Source organism: Stegostoma tigrinum, chromosome 19 (assembly GCF_030684315.1).
Source record: "Stegostoma tigrinum isolate sSteTig4 chromosome 19, sSteTig4.hap1, whole genome shotgun sequence".
Lineage (NCBI taxonomy): Eukaryota > Metazoa > Chordata > Chondrichthyes > Orectolobiformes > Stegostomatidae > Stegostoma > Stegostoma tigrinum.
This window is the reverse complement of record NC_081372.1, coordinates 59,172,470-59,191,561: the sequence shown is the minus strand read 5'-3', so window position 1 is coordinate 59,191,561 and position 19,092 is coordinate 59,172,470. Positions and strand designations below refer to the sequence as shown.

Genomic DNA, 19,092 nt, shown 5'->3' with positions numbered 1-19,092 from the left:
TTCTCCAGCCTTGGCAGTTCCTACTATCTCTGTAACAATTTTAATCTCATCTTCAAAATGTTCAGTTTGTTGTAAAAGAATGAATAATGCTGAAAAAGGCGAGTTTTGTTCAGCCTTTTGATCTTTGCGCTCATCAGGGCGTTTTATAAGAATTCAGCTTCAAAGGGCTATTTGCAACATTGGCAATGACCTTGCCCAACTAGCCAGCATTTGCAAAACTCCCATCACAGTGTCTAACATGATTCTGTAATTGGATGCCATTTGCTGGTAAATCATGAATGTGCGAGTAGTTGTGCTGACAACTAATGTGGGATAATTAACAATATAGTTTGCAGTGCAATACATTTGTATGGATTGAAAGCTGCATGTTAATACACAGGGCCCCCTTCTTAACAAATAGAAAAAACATGCTCTCACAGTGCCTGCTTCAACTCAACAAATTAAGCCAAAGTCAACCAATCAGCATTCTTCTCTCACGTGGGATCTTCTGTCCGTTTTGGACCTTTGCTAGCCTCAGTGCTTCTTTCAAGCAATGCTCAGCATGAAGCAGAGTAATAAAAGGTAGTTTCGTACATTCCAAAACAAAAAGTAGTGAATTTTGGAGGGAAACAGTGGTACAGTGAAGGAGTAATCCAAGCTAAGGCAACGGGAACACTGGTTCAAATTCCATATGGCTGCGGTGGGGGATGGGGGTGCCTGCGCGGAATACTAAATTTATAAAGGAAAGCCAGTCTCTGGTGGTGGTGAATGTAATAATTATCCATGCATTGTTGTAAGAAAATCTGCCACTGTCACCTGCTCTGATGTTCTATTCCAGATTTATTAATTTAATTAAAATTCTACTATGCCAAGACTTCAGTGCCTCTGGATCACAACACCACCATCTGCAGCAGGTGGTGAAAGAACCAGTCCCAGTTACCAATGCATCATGTGAGTGGCGCTGCCTCATTCCTGTGAGAACTGACCTTGGCTCAGTAAGGAGTGTAGGAGATCACTGGATAGATCTAGAAATGAGGTGCCAGGTTGCCAAAGCCAGAACACAGAGCCACGTGTTCTAAACAGTGTAAGCAACAGTTTAAAGATAAGGCAAATAATCACAACAAATGGATCAGATGACAATTCTGTATCTTGTTTAAACAGCTGGTGAAAGGCACAGAATCTGTGAATAAGAGATAACAAGGTGTAGAGCTGGATGAACAAAGGCCAAGCAGCATCGAAGGAGCAGGAAGGCTGACGTTTCAGGCCTAGACCGCCCTTCAGAAATGGGGTTAGGGTTAGGGCCTTGAAGTCCTAAAACACATGGGGCATGGCAGGAGTCTGGCAGCATCCAAGGGAGGAAGGAGTCTGCCTGCCGCTATGGATGGAGGGAAAGAGCGTGCGGTGGTGGGAAAGAAAGTGTGATGGAAATTGGAAGTGCAGGAGGGAGTGAGGCTGCAAGGGAACTAGTGACATTATACAGCAGGGGCTGGAATAAGCAAACATAAGGGGGTCAGTGAAGAGTAAATGCTGGAGTGCAGACACATGGCAGAGAAGTGTGAGGCTGGGGGACGGAAGGGGGCATAAAGGACCAGGGAGTGGGAGAGAGCTACTGGATGGTTGGTAAAGTACACATGAGAAAGGGGAGAATGTGTGACGGGGAGGGATGTGGGTGAAAGAGATTATAGCCGTAAGGGAGGGGTGAGAGCATATGCGTGTGAGGGAAGTAGCAAATGAGTGATGGGTGATGTGACAGAATGGCAGCGTATGAGGGGAAGATGCAGGGAGATCAAATGTGCACACCAGATGGGAGAGGCTGCGTGTAAAAGACTTGTGGGTGAAGATGAGACCATGTGTAGCAGAGAGGGGAATCCCATTGTGCCTTCCACATCTAGGTTAATTTTGTTCAGGGACATTTTGGTCAGGATACAGTGGACATCTCATGTGGCTGTTGAGTTTTTGATATTTTTGTCAGTATTAAAAATGCAGAAACCTCATCTGGAATCTCCAAGATTGGACCACACTGAAACAGTGTTGTAAAAATTCAGTAGGCGACTGCAAGGTTTCCTCATCTGTCTGCATTTAATTAAGTATCCACTGGTGAATACTACAAGGTCCAAAGCTAAAAGTCTCATGATTTGAGGCAGCCAAATTAATTGCTTTTATGTGTCCAATTCTTTAAAATTATTGGCAGAAAATTAATGTAAAATTGGAGATGTCACAGCAATTCGGAATTCTGAGTTAGAATAAATACAGGATTGAATTCATTGCTGCTTATCAAGTATTATTTTGTAAATCGAGCTAAGTATAATTAGGCACATTTTATCCTGCTTAAGCACTTGGAATAATTATGCAGAAGCTGTGTTTCCTAGTTCTTGTAACTAAATATCTTTTTCCATTTGAGCTAATGCAACCAGGATTGGTGTTAGCCTGGCCATCTGAGCACACAATAATACTGGATTGGCGAAATCATTGTATGTGTGTTTGATATTATTTTAATTTTTTTCCCCTTTTTTCTTTAGTGTGGGAAACCTTTCAAAGAAGATGATGTGATTATACTGAATGGGAGCAAAGAAGAAATTGCAGATCTCCGAAGGAAAATGGAAGAAAGAAAACTCAAAGCCAAATTATTGAAGGTATGATAAAAAAACATAAAGGCTTGTTATGAAGAAAATGGTCCACGGAACCTCTGCCAAGCTCAGGCAAAGAATAATCTGGACCTAAAATTGGTACAACAAATGCATTTCTGTAACACCGTTCCAGTCCCATTTTGCTCTGGACTGGAGTGGTGTGACTACTGATTAGCGAGGTTGGGAAAACAGACAATGGCGTCATAGGGAAGTGGTGTGTTGATTTGGTTTGTGATGACAAAGTATAGTTTTTGGAAAAGGGGCTAATTTATCAACAGGCATAAATGATAGTCAGGGCCAATGTAATAAAGTAATGTAAGTAAGCAAAGTAGGATAAGGGAAATAATTTAATATTATTTTTATGTGAGGATAGAATCATAAAGCAGTATAGTTTGGAAACAGACCCTTTGGTCTAACTTGTGCTTGCTGACCAGATATCTTAAATTAGTCTGGTACCATTTGCCAGCACTTGGCCCATATCCCCCTCAATCCTTCCTATTCATATATGCATCCGGGTGCCTTTTAAATGTTGCCATTGTACAAGCCTCCACCTCTTCCAATGGTAGCTCATTCCAAACACACACCACTGTCTGCATGAAATAATTGCCCCTTCTGTCCCTTTTAAATCTTTCTCCTCATATTAAATCTATGCCCTCTAGTTAGTTTTGAGACTGCCCCCCCCCACCCCTTGTCTATTCACCCTGTTCATGCCCCTCATGGTTTTGTAAACCTCCATTAAGTCACTCCTCAGCCTCTGATGCTCCAGGGAAAATAGCCTCAGCCTCTCCCAACAGCTCAAACCTTCCAACAATTATTAACTTCTTAAACAAAAAAATAGAGTAATTAAGGTGCTTAAAAGAAATCACAGCAGCAGAGTTCACACCTGTGATATCCTCCTCCTGTGTTGTGTGTCCAATCAAGGAGGTTTGAGTGGCCGTGTTACCAGAATGTGTTTCCACCCCCAGCAAACCACGTTTCAGAGCTGGAGTTGAGTGAATTCACTGTGGAGCGTTCACAGTGCAGAATCAGATATGTAGTAACGGGTCACGCTGCACGTGAAGACTCAACAGAGGGAAAGGCATGAAGGACTACCCAGGCAGAAAGTGCAGGAATTCCTTGTGGCCGTCCTCCTTTTCTAACGCATGTACTGCTTGGATACTGTGGGGCATGGGGAGAATTACATGCGGAAGAAAGCAGTAACACCACAGGTGGGTCTGCTGTAGAAGAGGAAAGGACGAAGAATGGCAGGGCTGTAATGGTAGGGAATTCAATTGTAAGGGAAACAGACGGATGCTTCTGTGGCCACAAAGATATTCCCTGGTGCCAAAGTCAGGGATGTCACTGGCTGCAGGGAATTCTGACAGTGTGCATGGACACAATCGGTCAGTTAAGACAGAAGGGAGTTTGGCAGGCTTGGATGGTACTTAATGCTATGAGTCTGACAAACAAGGCAGGTGAGTTGAGCGCGCAAATTAAACCATGAGGGTATGATGTCATTACTGTCCCTGAGTCTTGGCTATGAGGGGGCCAGGTGTAACAGCTCAATAGTCCAGCATACAAAGTCTTGAAATGAGAGGGGAAAGGAGCTGAGAGAGAAGGTGTCGCAATTTTGATCAAGAAATCTATTACAGCACTAAAGAGGGATGACGTCTCAGTCATCTCGAAAGAAGGCACACGCGTCGAATTAGAATTAGCTTTTATTGTCACGTACTCGCACGTATACCTAGGTAGCGCTCCTTCAGTACAAATTCTCAGGAACAATAAAAAAAATAAAGTCCAGCATAACAGACCTTTGCGCCATCTTACGTACAAAAGTACAAAATCAGTGGAATAAATTTGAAAAATAAAGAAATAAAAAGTTTAGAATAACAGTCCTCTCAACTTGGTCTATGCTGGCACCTAGTCTCCAGACCATGGCAGCCCTCGTTTCCAGACAGCGCCAGCCCTCCACTCCATACTGAAGCAGACTTAGCTTGAAGCTGGGTGTGCCTGCAGTTCACATTGGATTTACATCGAGGCTGGGAGTCTGTGATGGCTTCAGTCAGGGCCCAAGGACAGGAGGTAAAAAGAAAAAGGGGAAAAAAAAACAGAAAAAGAGGACAAAAGAAAAGAAAAGTACAACAGATGGAGTGGATGAGCTCTGGCTGAGGAGCCCTAATCTGGTCGAGCTTAGAACTGAAAAGCCAAAAAGGAGCAGTTATGTCACTGGAAGCATTCTGTAGGCCCCCGAACAGTCCAAGAGGAATAGAAGAGCAAATTTGTAAGCAAATTTCAGAGAAATGTAAAAATGAAACAATAATGATAATATGAAATTTCAACTTGCCTAACATTAACTAGGGTAGCCATAGGATGAAAGGCTTGGAGGAAGCAGAATTCTTTAAAATACATCCATGAGAGCTTTTCAAGTCTGTTCATCCTACAGGAGTGGGGATGATCCTGGACTTAATTTTAGCCAATGAAGCCCGGCAAGTGGTTGAAGTATCAGTGGGGAAGCATTTTTCGCACAGTGATGAAGAGCCCATTAGATTTAAATTGTTATGGAAAAGTTTTGGGATGTGCCTGCAGTCTAAGTTCTCAACTGGAAGAAGACTGATTTTAACAAGATCAGATATGGTTTGGCTAGAGCTGACTGGGAGCAGATCCTTCTGGTAAATCTGTATCAGCTGTCTAGTATATTTAGAATTGAAAGTAGGAGGATTGATCAGTAAGTTTGTGGATGATATAAAAATTGTATATTTGTGCTATTTGAACTTGGTGTGCATGTCCACCAGTCCCTTAAAGTAACAGATCAGCTAGCTGAAGCGTTTAAGGAGGCATATTCTTGTCTTATTAGCCAAAGTATAGATTTTAAGAGCAGCGAGGTTATGCTGGAAATGTATAAAACATTGGTTAGTTTACAGCTTGGGTCTGTGCAGTTCTAGAATCCACATTGAGAGAGATGTGATAGCGCTGGGAAGGTGCAGAAGAGATTTACCAGGATATCGCCAAGGCTGGAGAGTTTTAGCAATGAAGAGAGATTGGATAGGCTGGGGTAGCTCTCCTTAGAGCAGAGGTGGTTGAGAGGGGATATGATTGATAGAAGATAGAACAGATAGACACTCCCTACAATGTGGGAACAGGCCATTTGATACACCACCCCTCTGAAGAGCATCCCATCCAGACCCATTCCCCAACCCTTTCCCTGTAACCTGGCATTTTCCATGTCTAATCCTACACATGCCTAAGCTACATATCCCTGAACACTGGCCAGTTTAGCATGGCCAATCCATCTAACCTGTGCATCATTGGGCGAAAACCAGATCTCCCGGAGGAAACCCATGTAGACATGGGGTGTGGGGAGTAGTGGAAATGTGCAAACTCCACACACAGTCGCCCGAGGCTGGAATCGAACCTGGGTCCCTGGTGCTGTGAGGCAGCAGTGCTAGCCACCGTGCTGCCCAAATGAGGTGTGCAAAATTGAGGGGCATAGACAGGAAAGAAACATTTCCCTTGGGGAGGAGTATCAATGAGCAGGGACATAGATTTAAGGTTTGTGGAAGAAGAGTTAGAGCAGACGTGAGGAACTTTTTTTCACCCACAGGGTGGTGGGAATCTGGAACTCTCTGCCTGCGGGTGGGCGATGCAGATACCCTCACAACATTTAAGATGATGCTGTTTGCTACCTCCCCCCTCCAACACCCCACCCATCACTTTCCCAATGCCATTTCCTTTTGTTCTTCTCTCTCACTGAACCATGTGCCCCAACGTTCCTGGTACGTTGTTTGTGCCCTCCTTTGTGAACACAGACCCACAGCATGTATTTAATTTGTCAGCCAGTTCTCTCTTTTTGTCTATCTCAAATTCTCCTGTTTCTGGCTGTAAGGGAACTGCATTGTCTTCACCAATTTTCTTTTCTCTTCAAATACCTCTTAAAAAGTTTAGTCAGCTTTTACATTCTCTGCAAAAATTCTGTCTGAAAGTATTCTGTTTCCCCTTTTTTAATTGACCCTTTTATCCTCCTTTGCTGAATTTCCACTCCCCAGGTCTGTTTTTTCCACATCAATTTGAATACCTCTTGTTTGGATTTAATACTACCTCTAATTTCTTTTGTAAGCTATGTTTTGGCAAAGTTTCCCTTTTCACTTTAGAGTCAGCACGGAATTAACAGTTGCAGTTCACACATACATTTTTTGAATGTTTGCTACAGTCTTCCCTTTAAAGAATATTCCCTGATCTATTATAGCCAACTTGCATCTCACACCATCGTAAATTCCTCTGTTCAGACTCTGGATTCTACTGTCAATCAGTTATATCACACTCCATGTTGATGAGGAATTCTATCGTATTATGGTCCCTCAGTCCCCAAAGGTCTTTGCAAAACTAGATTGCCAATTATTCAATTTTTATTACATCGTACCAGTTTAAGGTGGCCCATTATCTAGTTTGGTTTTCAACCTACTGGCCCAGAAGACCATTCCATATGTACTGCAGGGATTGAAAGAGGCCAGAACTAGAGCAGTGAAGTTGTTTTGGATGATTGTAGGTTGTGTTACAGTAATAGTGTGGATGATTAGAAAACAAGGATGAGAATTCTAAAATTAGAAGGTTTGTAGGTCAACAGACACAGGAGCAGTGAGATGCTGGGACTTGCTATGAGTTAACACATGAGCACAGAGGTTACAATAATATTAGGTTTGTAGAGGGTCAAATATAGGAGATAACCAGGAGTGTTTTATGTGAAAAAATACAGTGGCAATTTTATCGTCCGTGCATGATTGAACTCTTCTCTGCTAGCACTGGGTATGGAGTGAAGGTGTAAGGATCTGAAAGGATTAATGTTAAAAAGATCATTAAGCACTGCCCAAGAAGATGATGTCAGGACCCAAGTTTGGACTTTAAGCTTCAAAGGAGAAGGACAGCATTAGTAATAGTTTCTGTTGTACGAATGTGTCAAGTACAGAGTTGTTATAATGCAAAAACTAAGTTCTGTTCCAGCCAAGCGCCTCGTCTCAGACCGCTGGGTTTTCCTGCTCCACACTAGATCAAACCACCCTCACCCTAAAAGACTGCCATATTGGATCTTCACCATAGCTTCTTGTGGTGAAAGATCTTGATATTATCTGTGTTTGTATCTAATTCTGTTGCTGAGCTGCCCTATTTTAGTTGAAAGACTATTTTATATAATTACAAAAATGTTAAATCGAATTTAGTTAAGATATTGGAGACAAGGAGTGGAAATCTCAAGCTGATTTCATTGTTGAGAAATGAGTTTCAAAAGTTAATTTCTGGCGTGGCCATTTCTGGTCGGCTTTCAATGTGATTGCTAAAATAACTGCTGGTTGCATGTCCCGTACAAGATATTAACCATACAAAGATAGCCACTGTTGCTACTTCTGCAATAGAACATTGCAAACTGTGCAGTTAAGTAGGAATTTAACATTAGTTGTGTCCAGCATGAATTAATGTTTTGCCCTAAGCACCACATTCGAAACTCACATTTACATTAAATTTGAAGTCTGTGCAGAATCCAGGGTTGTGTCCTTAACTGGTAAATGACCCTGCTTTTAGTTTGAACCAACTGTGTAAGTTTGATAAAGAGCCATCAGACTCAATGTTAACTCTTCTTTCTCCCCCCAGCAGATGCTGCCAGACCTGTTGAGTTTCTCCGGCAGTTTCTGTTTGTGTTGTATATGTGACTTAACTGTTTCATGTGAAATAACTATAAACCATCCTGCCTGAGAATCATGATATGGAATAAAACACTTGCTCTAATACAAACATGAGAGAATTTACGCTGGTATTGTAAATGTACATATTTTCCAAAGCTGGAGGCAGGACAAAGTGCATCTTTTAGTAGGAATAATTTTAAACCCATGAAAACACATTGGAGGCGACCTTGGAGGGTTCAGTCTCTTTGAGATAAAATTGAAATATTTGATTTAAAATTAAGAATGAACACTGGTAAAATGCTGCTTTAAAAAAAATCACTTCTGGTAGATGGTCTATGCAGAGAAAGTTAGCCTATCTTTTGTTTTCAGGGTAGTTGAAATAATCAAATTCAGAATACTTGAATTTTTATAAACAGCTGATAAGATGGTAAATTGCAGCTTGGAAGTTTGCCTGTTTGTCTAAAGGCAAAATGAAGGTGAAATGTTCAAAAATGGAATATTAAAGGAAAATATGCAGACTTTTATTCTTTAGATGTCAAGGCTTGGGTTTTTTTGGGCTCTGGAGTTCAAGCCCACCTACTCTTGGTGCTGTTAACAATGTAATTGACAGGATGTAAGATATAAAATTCTTCATAGAATCAGAGTCCCTGCACTGTAAAGACAGGCCCTTCAGCCCAAGTCAGCACTGACCCTCCGAAGAGCATCCCACCCAAACCCATTCCCCTACCATTGCCCTACAACCCCATATTTCCCATGGCTAGCTTACAAACTGCTGAACACTGTAGGCAATTTAACATGGCCAGTCCACCCAACCCCCACATCTTTGGACTGTGGGAGGAAACCAGAGCACCCGGCAGAAACCCACGCAGACACGGAAAGTTTACAAATGCCGCACAGACAGCCGCCCAAGGGTGGAATCAAACCCTAGTCCCTGCTGCTGTGAAGCAGCAGTTCTAACCATTGCACCATTTGCTGCTCCAAAATAATATGCAATGATATGCTTACAAAAATGATAGGCAAGTTAACTTTAAACTAATGTAATCAATGTTGATATTAGACCTTTTGGTTTCTCCTCTGACTCTTCCTGGGTGTCTTGGTCACCTTAAACATTGACTAACAAGGGAGTCAGTGGTTATTTGGTGTATGCAGAAATATGGATTTGATGCCACAATCAGATGAGCCATGATCCAAGTGAATACTAGAGAACCCTAGAGTGACTGAATAGCCTACTGTTTCTAATTTGTAGGTTCATGTGTGCCTGACTTATTTCATGATGAAGCGAATGACACAGAAAGTGGAAGTGATGAAACTTGAAGTACGTGATACTGTGTTATTACTACCCGAATTCAAGTCCACCTGCATACACAAACTCTTTGGAAATCATTGCAGAAAATGAGGCAAGTTTGAGTCCATAGAGCCAGTAGTACTGAATTATGCTTAATTTTCTAATCTGGCAAATTCATTCAAAACAAAGAGAAGGAAAATGACCTGAAACATAATTGCTTTGTAGCGGAAATAAACATTACAGGACTAGTTAGTAGAAAGTCCACATAGCTTTCAGAGGAAAAGAGGGTATACAAAAGGCTGAAACACAATTTGTGATCGTGGATTGAGAGAGCCATTGAAAGCATGCAAGGTACAAAATTAGTGATGAAAGATGGTAGCCTTCTCCATGCAGTACAATCTTGCAGCCAAGAGCCTGGCATTTTCACCATACTAAGAACGCTGTACCCGAAACAAAAGGAGCAGTGGGATTTTTAAAACAGGAAGCTGTAGAGGAATTGGTTGTTGTAGACCTTAACACTTAAGAGAGCTGATGCAGCACAGCACAGTGGTACTCCCATGATCCCTAAAATGAATGAAAGGACATTAAAGCCAACTGGACAATTAGGGAATGCTCATCTTGGGTGATGTAGTGCCTGGTAAACAGCTACATCAGAATGGTGTGATCTAGGATGCCCCCAATAATGCAGCACATCATTCAATATCTTAGAGCCATTATGGACCTCTGAACTGAATTGTTTGAGCATTCAAGGAAATGAGTCTAATCAGGGAAGTGGGTAGGTAAGAGTGTGGAGGTTCAGTTGGGGACCTGGAATTGCTGAGACTGAAGTGGGAGATAGCAGCACTGGTGAAATTAAGTGGGATTAGAATAGGAATCTAGCAGAGAAATGGCTGTACAGTTCAGTCAGTGCATGGTGGTTTTGTGTTCTGCTTGAGCCTATAAGACAATAAGAGCTAGGGACAGGGTAGGCCATTCAACCCCTCAAGCCTGCTCCATCATTCAATTGAATCATGGTTGATCTGACATTCTTCGTATCTAATTTCCTGTGTTTTTTCTCTAGACCTTGATTTCCCTTGTTGATCAAGAATCTATCAATCTTAGTCTTAGATATGCATGAGGACTCTACCCTGACAGCTGTGTTTGGCAAGTAGTTCGAAAGAGATTAAAATCTCAGAAGAAATGCATTGTCGTCTCAGTCTCAGAATAAAGAGGACCTCTGGTCTTAGACTCTCCCATAAAGGGAAACGTTTCACCCTATCAAGCCTTTTCAGGAAAACTGACCTAATCTGAAAGTGTCAAAAAATTCATACAGCAAGTAAACAGACCACCCATCAAACCAATCCTCATCGACCATGTTCCCAAACTGAACTAGTCCGACCTACCTGCATTTGACTAATATCTCTACGAACCTTTCATATTCATGAACTTATCCAGATGTCTTTTTAAAATGTAGTAACTGTACCTGAATCCACCACTTTTTCTGGCAGTTCATTCCGCACACTTAACCAGTCTCTTTTTTTTAAAAAAAAAATGTTGCCCCCTCATGACTTTTTTAGTTCTCCTCTCACCTTAAAAATGTGCCCCTTAGTTTTGTACTCCCTAACCCTAGGAGAAAGACCTTTTTCATTCACCTTAACTATTCCTTCATGTTGTTAAAAGCCTCAGGAGGTTGAGGGGTGACCTTATTATGTTCAAGTGGGGGGGGAAAAAAAAGTCCTAGTCTTTCCAGTCTCTCTTTATATCTGGCCTGATGTGACTAGAGAACTACCGTCATGTGATTGACTCTCTAATGCCCTCTGGAATAGTCATGCAAGCTGCTCTGTTCGAGGACATTTGGGATTGGGCAGCAGATGCTGCCTTAACGAACAAGGCCCATGTGCCATCACAGAATAAAGGGTAAAAGGTGTGCATGTGTTTTTAGTGTGTATCTAGCTTGCAACTGAAAATCTTAGATATACTTGAAGTTGCCAGCTCTCTCTGACACATTGGTTAAAATAGTATGTTTAGAAAACAACAACTTCTAAGCAGTGCTGTAATGTATGAACCTGATCTAGATTCAGTTGAATGAAAATAAGCATTAGATGTGCTAACCCTATCTAAAATAGAATTTGCTTTATTTCAGCAAGTGTGAAGCTTCAAAGTAGTGCTGGAAATTTAGAGGGCCTCTTGTACTCAGTTGTCCTAAATCACTGTTTACAGTTCTAAGCAAATTTGCAGTTGGTCCTCTATAATGGCCAGTCCCATTGTCTCTTCTCTCTCCCAGAATCTCTCTTCACCCTTCCTTTGTTCCAAAAAACCCACATCAAATTTGGCAGCCACAGACCCATATAGCATGTGAAAACTTACTTGCAAGTTCTCCCTTTCTCCCTGAAGCCTTTGATTGCAATTTCCAAAATATGTTATTCACAACAAATATCTATATGTACATAGTCACAAACTCAGTTCAGTTCTGGACATTGGCATGTCCAGGAAACAAACAAACATTGAAGTTTGACTCCATCCAAACAAACCAAAGGCATCTTTCTTGTGCAAAAATTTATATTTACATATGTTTGAGGTACAAGCAGGGTTGAGTAACTGAACAGACCCCATACAACTTTGACAGAAAGACCTCAGAAAATGGTCTTCCTGCACTGTAGTAGCTGCCCCAAACTTTATATCATCCATCAGCATGTAGTTCTGGACCTTGGAATATGTCAGTCTGCAACACTTGGTTGGGGTCGGCTCCTTGTACTGGAAGACCAACACCTGCTGGAATATATTTTCCCATATGATTGGTGCCTATGTGATTTCCCTCAGTGAGCTACACTACAAGTACTTGCTGATAAAACACAAGGTTTTAAAGGCTAATTCTCCTATTTTCTTCTGAAGTTAACTCCAGGGAACCTTCTGAGTTAGTATTGGGAAATGACAATCCTTTCAGTTTAATTTCAGGCCCCGTACTAGGAATAAATAACTTAGCACAGAATGAAAGTTCTGCAGTTTTCTGTGAACTCTGAAATACTGAAGTTAGAAGACCAGAATCTATTTACGCTGTCTGTGGAGTGTCATGTTGCTGGTTTAGCCTTTTAAGCTGTAAACCACACTACATCCTTGTCAGCTGCTTATTTTCACGTTCAGTCTAACCAATTGTTTATTTTTCCAGAAAGCAAAGAAGTCCAAGGCAATAGAATCTTTTTCAAAATCTGCACTTACTGAAGGTACGGTACCAAATTGTCTCTAAAATACATTCCCATAGACCAAAAGTCATGAATAATTTTGCAACAAATTCTATGCTTCCACAGTCTTCCACATTTATATTTTATTGTGGTCTTTCTGTGAAATGAGCTAAAAATAAAAGCAGCTTTCAGCAAACTCAATGCTGATAACACTTTTTGCAAACTAGTGGCTAGATGTCATGGCCAGTACATTGGGTAAGAGTTGAGGTAGATTTTGCCTGCAAAATTTACAGACAAGCGCATCACCTCAAATCTATGTGGCTTACACTTCCTGCTAGGGAAAGACCTCATCTTGCTATTCAGATTTATTCAGCTCACATCTGACCTGATTGTTATGTTGCACTGTTACTGTGATGCTGCTTCACACACTGCTGATCTTATTTGAAACATAATAGGAGAGTAAATCTATTAAATATTAAGAAACATTTTCATTTATTTAAACAAAATCGTATTGGTGAATCAGAGGTCACCATTCCTGATTTATCAGTAATTCAGAAAGCTTCTGTCTGTTGGGCACTCTGGTCTGTGTATGAGACCCTTTTCTAAGAATATCACCCATACTTTTCGCCTAAAGATATTCCAAGAGGATCAAAGGTTGTGCTCTCTCATGGGAGTGAACTGATCCTCAGTCTAGAGTTGAGGTTGATAAAGTGAGGCCTTCATGGTGACCTCAGTTGGTGTCAGATTTCAACCCATGAAAAAAGATAAAATACTGTGAATGCTAGAAATCTGAAACAAACACGGAGAATACTGTAGGACCTCAGCAGATCTGTCCTGAAGAAGAATTATACCAGACTCGTGATATTAACGGTGTTTCTGTCTCCAGGGATACTGCCAGACCTGCTGAGCTTCTCCAGCATTCTGTGTTTGTTTGAGCATTGAACCCATGCTGTTGGTGTGACTATTGCAAACCAGCTATCCAGAAATCTGAGCTAACCGCTAATAAGTCAGCAACATTTTCTGTCAAAGTAAAAATCGAGAAGACCCTGGGTGCTGGAAATCAAAACCAGAACAGAAATTGCTGGAAAATCTCAGCAAATCTGTTAGCATCTGTGGAGGAGAAATAGAGTTGATGTTTCAGATCCAGTGACCCTTCCTCAGAACTGGGGGATAAATAGGGGAGGAGTTAATGGACCCAAAATGTTATCTCTGATTTCTCTGCCCCAGATCTGCTGAACTTTTCTGCCAAAGTACCAGATGCACACTTCTACATACAAAATGCTGCTACCCTTGCACAGATTAATGAAGTCACAGCTGATGCATTTCCATCACCATTTGCACAAAGCTGGATGATTTTAACCAGCTAATATCTCAGGTCTCAATGTTAGATTTAATTATCAATTGACAATTATTCATTGCAACAGGAGCACCCACTATATTCGCCCATATAGTAGCTCCTGAACCTATGTAGTCTTAAAATAGAGATTCCATATTCATTTGCAGGGAATTCATTACCTCGGTGTTTTCAGAATTTTCAAATTTCCACTTTGAACATTTCTTTGCTGATAGGGTTAAAATAGTTTCTCCTTTGTAGCTTGACTATTCCAGAGAGCAGTTAAGAGTCAATCACATGGCTGTAGTTGTGAAGCCACATTAGGCCCGATATAAAAATAGACTGGAAAGCCCGGGACTACTACTCATTGGAGCATGAGAGGTTGAAAGGTGACGTGAGAGAGGTTTATAAAATCATGAGGGGCACAGATAAGGTCGATGACAAGGGTCTTTTACCTAGGGTGAGGGAATTTGAACCTAGGGGCTGTACTTTTAAAGTGAGAAGCAAAAAATATAAAAAGGACATGAGGGGCAACGTTTTTACACAAGCCAGTCTCTGTATGTGGAATGAACTGCCAGAGAAAGTGCTGGATGTGGGTACAGTATCCCATTGCAGCCTTCCTCTCTCTTGTATTGCTACCCCATTCCTGTTCTGTTTATTATGCCTTTTCTTCCCCCATCCCCTCACAGCCTCTTTTTCCCCCACCCCTTCCCCTCAATGCCGTGTGCTCTCTCCTTCCCACTTGCTCATGGCCTCACACTCTCCCCTGCTTCCCACACTTCCTGCCTGTTCTCTCCCTCCTCCATCCTCTTGCCCCCTCCTCCTGTTCTGGATCCCTCCTTGTCCGACCCTGCTCGTCTTCTGAAACCACCTTCTCTACCCCCCCCCCCCCCCCCCCCCCCAACCCCTGCACCCCCCCAATGTTGATAGTAGAAGATTCAGTAATGATAATGCCTTTGAATGTCAAGAAGTGATGGATAGATTCTCTTGTTGGAGATGGTCCTTGGTGCTTGTTGCATGAATAGTACTTACGTTTGAGCATGGACTACTTCAGTATCTGAGAAGTTGCGAATGATGCTGAAATTATGCAATCGCCTCTTCATCTCAGAACTTATGAGGGAGCAATGTAATTATTGAAGCAACTGAAGATGGTTGGGCCCAGAGTGCTACCCTGTGATTCTGCAGAGATATCCTGAAGCTGAGATGACGGACCCCCAGCAACCACAACTATGTCCCTTTGCACAAAGTGTGACTCCAACTAAGAGAATTTTGCATAGGTTCCCGTTGACTCCAGATTTGTGCAGGCCTCTTGTTGCCACACCTTATCAAATGCTGTCGTGATGTCAAGGACAATCGCCCGCACTCCACTCTTCAGTTCAGATCTTTGCGTTTAGACCAATAATGTAATGAGACCAGGAGCTGAGTGCATGTGAAAACCCAAACCAAGTGTCAATGAACAGGTTGCTTCGGAGTAAGAGCTGCTTGATAACACTGTCTATGACATCTTCCATTACTTTACTGAGGATGGAGAGCAGATTGATGGGAATTGGCCAATTGATTTTGTCCTGTTTGTGTACCAAATGATCTTCACTATTGCCAGGATATATCAGTTCCTGAGGCCTTAGCAGCATCTAGTACCTCCACCCAACTCTTTTATTTTATCACATGGAGTGAATCAAATTGATTGAAGACTGGCCCCTGTTCTGCTGAGGAACACATCAAGAGGCTGGGATGGACCATCCACTTGACACTTCTGCTTGTAAATGTCCTCTCTGCACCACCTGCCTGCTCATCCGTCCTCTCCTTTGTCACTCGTTCACTCCCCCTCATGCTCTCTTGCTTTCTTGCTCCCCCTTGCTTCATGCTGCTCATTTCATGCTGCCCACCTGCGTTCTCTGTGCTGCCTGCTCGGACTCTGATTGTTGGAGTTGGGATAATTCTAATGGAATACATATAATATTGTGTATAGCAACAGGAAATGTTTGAATTGTTGGAAATTTGCTTCTCAAAACTCAGCATGTCAATATAGTGTCTGGTCTTTCTCATTTGTCGATAACCTGTTTTTCACTTATTTCACCTAATCTACAGCAATTAAAGCAGATCGAAGAGTAGATTTAGTTTTCTCACTTTGTGGCCTCCCTTGTACCCATGCATTCGGGAGCATGGCCCGTAACGAAGCACAGTAGTTTATTTTTCCCATTTTATTTGTGTCAGTGTTTTGGTTCATATTCTGGACTCGAATATATCACTTCTGTTTCTCGTTTTCATTCTGAGGATTCAGTTCCCTCATTGCTTCCTTTACTTTTTAATTAGAAATTGCGGGGTCATCCATCCAGAAACCCAAAGAAACTAAAGTAGCCATTGATACGATGCTGAATGGATTTTCGAGTTCTTCAAGTGCAGGTTAGTTTGTGTGTTTCAGCTATGATTGTCATACCTAGAGACAAGGATTCAAATCCAGCTGTTGACATAAACAGTAGTGAGTTCACTTGCAATCAGTGTTTCTTCACCTTGCAGTCAAATTTTTTTTACCTGGGTCTCTAATAATTTCTTAAACAATTTCTTTAATCGTCACCATGGTTCATCCCAAAGTTTTGGCCACTCATTATGTTAAGAATTTCCGGGCAAAGTTATGAGTTCGCACCTGTGTCGACTTGCTCTGGTCTCAAGAATGCAAAGGCGTGTGTGCTCTGCCCAAACATGATCTTTGTCTTGCTGTTGACCTTTGATATTTCTATCTCATGCCATTTTTATTTCATTGGGGCGAGACTACCAAGTGTGATCTGCAGTCAGCCTCATGGTGAAGGTGGTCTGCAGTCAATATTGCAGCAAAGCCAACTGGCAAGAGTGTCCTGCGGTCAGTATCACAGTGAGAAAGAAACGAGTGACGTCCCAAAGCCTTTAAGTTCATTGGCCGGTATTAAAATAGGAGGAATTGAAGTTAGGACGATCAAAACAAACATTAAGTCAAGACCTGTCTCAGATACTTTTTGATCAAAACTGGGTATTTGTTAATTGCTTGAAGCCAACTGTATGCTCCAGCTTTAACACTATGTACACATCGGTAAAGTTAATATAATGTATAAAAGGCAGCAGTGTGTGAATAATATAACTAAATAATTAATTACCTTATTAAAAATGGCATTTGTGTGTCAAAATTGCAGTATGCCCCTGCTCAACAATACCGTTGTGATTCCGGGCAGACATCTCTAGTAAGTGTTTGATGTTTGAGCAGGTTTGTCTTAGTTTGAGCTGGAGGCTGAACTGCAGGTACAGACACTGCGATGCATCAGGGAGCAGGGAGCTTACCTGGATTCCTCATAACTGGAGGCAGTTACATCTATGGATAGATTGTTCTACTATGGGCGATGGTCAGGGACAGCAGGCTGTGACTGTAAGTGAGGCAGGTTAGTGCACCAAGGGAACAGAAGTGTCCACCTCTGCAATTGTCAAACAAGTTTGAGGTTCAGCATGTTTCGGTGAGAGTGAGAACTGTGGGCTGGATGAGTGAAATGACGATGCCAGGCTATTTCTCGCTGCGGAAAGGCTGGCCACATCATCAAAGACCGTTCACAACCCGTTAATGCTGTCTTCCAATCTCTTCCATCAGGTAGAAGATACAGAAACTTGAACACACGTGTCAGTCAGTTCAAGAACAGCTTCTCTGCCATTATTAGACTGTTGAATAGATCTCTAACTTCAAATAATGTTGATCTTGCTTTGTGCACCTAGTGTGCAGCTGTAACTTTCTGTTCCTTGCTCTGTCTGAGCACTCTATGATCTGCCAGCACTGCTCACAAAACAGAGCTTTTCACTGTACTTGGATACATTTGACTGCAGTAAATTAAATCAAATACATAAAGCCATCAAAACAGAATGTGACACTAGTGGGAGACAACAGAGTCGGGGGACTTGAAACTGTTCTCTGCAGCAAAGAGAGTGAGTACAGACAGCTGTGCTATTTGCCTGGTGCCATGATTCTGGGTTGGAGAAGAGCTTGCAGTGGGAGGGAGAGGATCCAGCAATCATAGTCTGTGTGCACACTAATGACAAAGGTAGAACTTGGAAAGAGGGTCTGCATAGCCAATATGAGGAGCTAGACACAAAATTAAGGAGCACAATCTCTGATCTGCATGCATATTGGCATAGGGTAAATCAAGTTAGATGAATGTGTTGCTGAAAGACTGGTGTGGGAAAAGGTGAGCTCTGGTTTGTGGGACACTGGCACCAACACTGTGCAGTGTGGTGTTTGTAGCACTGGGATAATTTATACCTAACCCGTACTGGTAAATTTGTGAACTAGGAAAGTAGAATGGGTTTTAAACTAAATATAGAGGGCCAGGGCCCAAGTGTGGGAAGTTGTGGTGAATCAAAAATGGGGAAAATGCCACCGAGGAAGGAATGAATGTAAATATTTTAAACATTATGAAATAAACAGACAGTGACAGGAGGACCCAAAGACGCAGTGGTATCGCTGGACTGTTAATCCAGAGACCCAGATAGCATTCTGGGAACACTGGTTCAATTCCTGCCACAGCAGGTGGTGGAATAAAATATCTGCAATTAAGAATCTAATGATGGACATGAATCTGTTGTCAATTGTTGGAAAAACCCATCTGGTTTACTAATGTCCTTTGGGGGAAGGAAACTGCCATCCTTTCCTGGTCTGGTCTACATGTGACTCCAGACCCACAGCAGTGTGGTTGACTCTTTACTGCTCCCTGGGCAGTTAGGGATGAGCATTAAATGCTACCTAGCCGGCAACGTTCTCATCCCATGAATGAATAAAACTGAGTGACAGAGAATGTATGTCTCAGAGAAATTAGCCAATGAGACATTACAGAAATAAAGGACAAAACTTAAGGTACTGTATTTGAATTCATGTAGCATTCAAAACAAAACAAATGAACTCGTAGCTCAAATTGAGATAAGTAATTACCATTTAGCGACCATGACAGATGTGACTGTAGATAACCTAGAGTTGGACCTGAATAATGAAAGGTGTGTGACACTAGGAAAGACAGGAAGCTAGGAAAGGTTAGGAGTGTGACCTTGTTAATTA

At 41.9% G+C, this 19,092-nt stretch overlaps 1 protein-coding gene across 2 annotated transcripts in view; it reads left to right on the top strand.

The window, feature by feature from the left end:
• The window catches only part of rtf2 (replication termination factor 2), a 110,428-nt gene that overhangs the window by 77,489 nt on the left and 13,847 nt on the right, over positions 1-19,092 (top strand). For both annotated transcript variants that reach the window (XM_048550042.2, XM_048550041.2), the window contains 3 exons: positions 2,499-2,612; positions 12,685-12,739; positions 16,344-16,433. In XM_048550042.2, the coding sequence (XP_048405999.1) occupies positions 2,499-2,612; positions 12,685-12,739; positions 16,344-16,433 (259 nt within the window). The remainder of the gene's footprint in view (positions 1-2,498; positions 2,613-12,684; positions 12,740-16,343; positions 16,434-19,092) is intronic.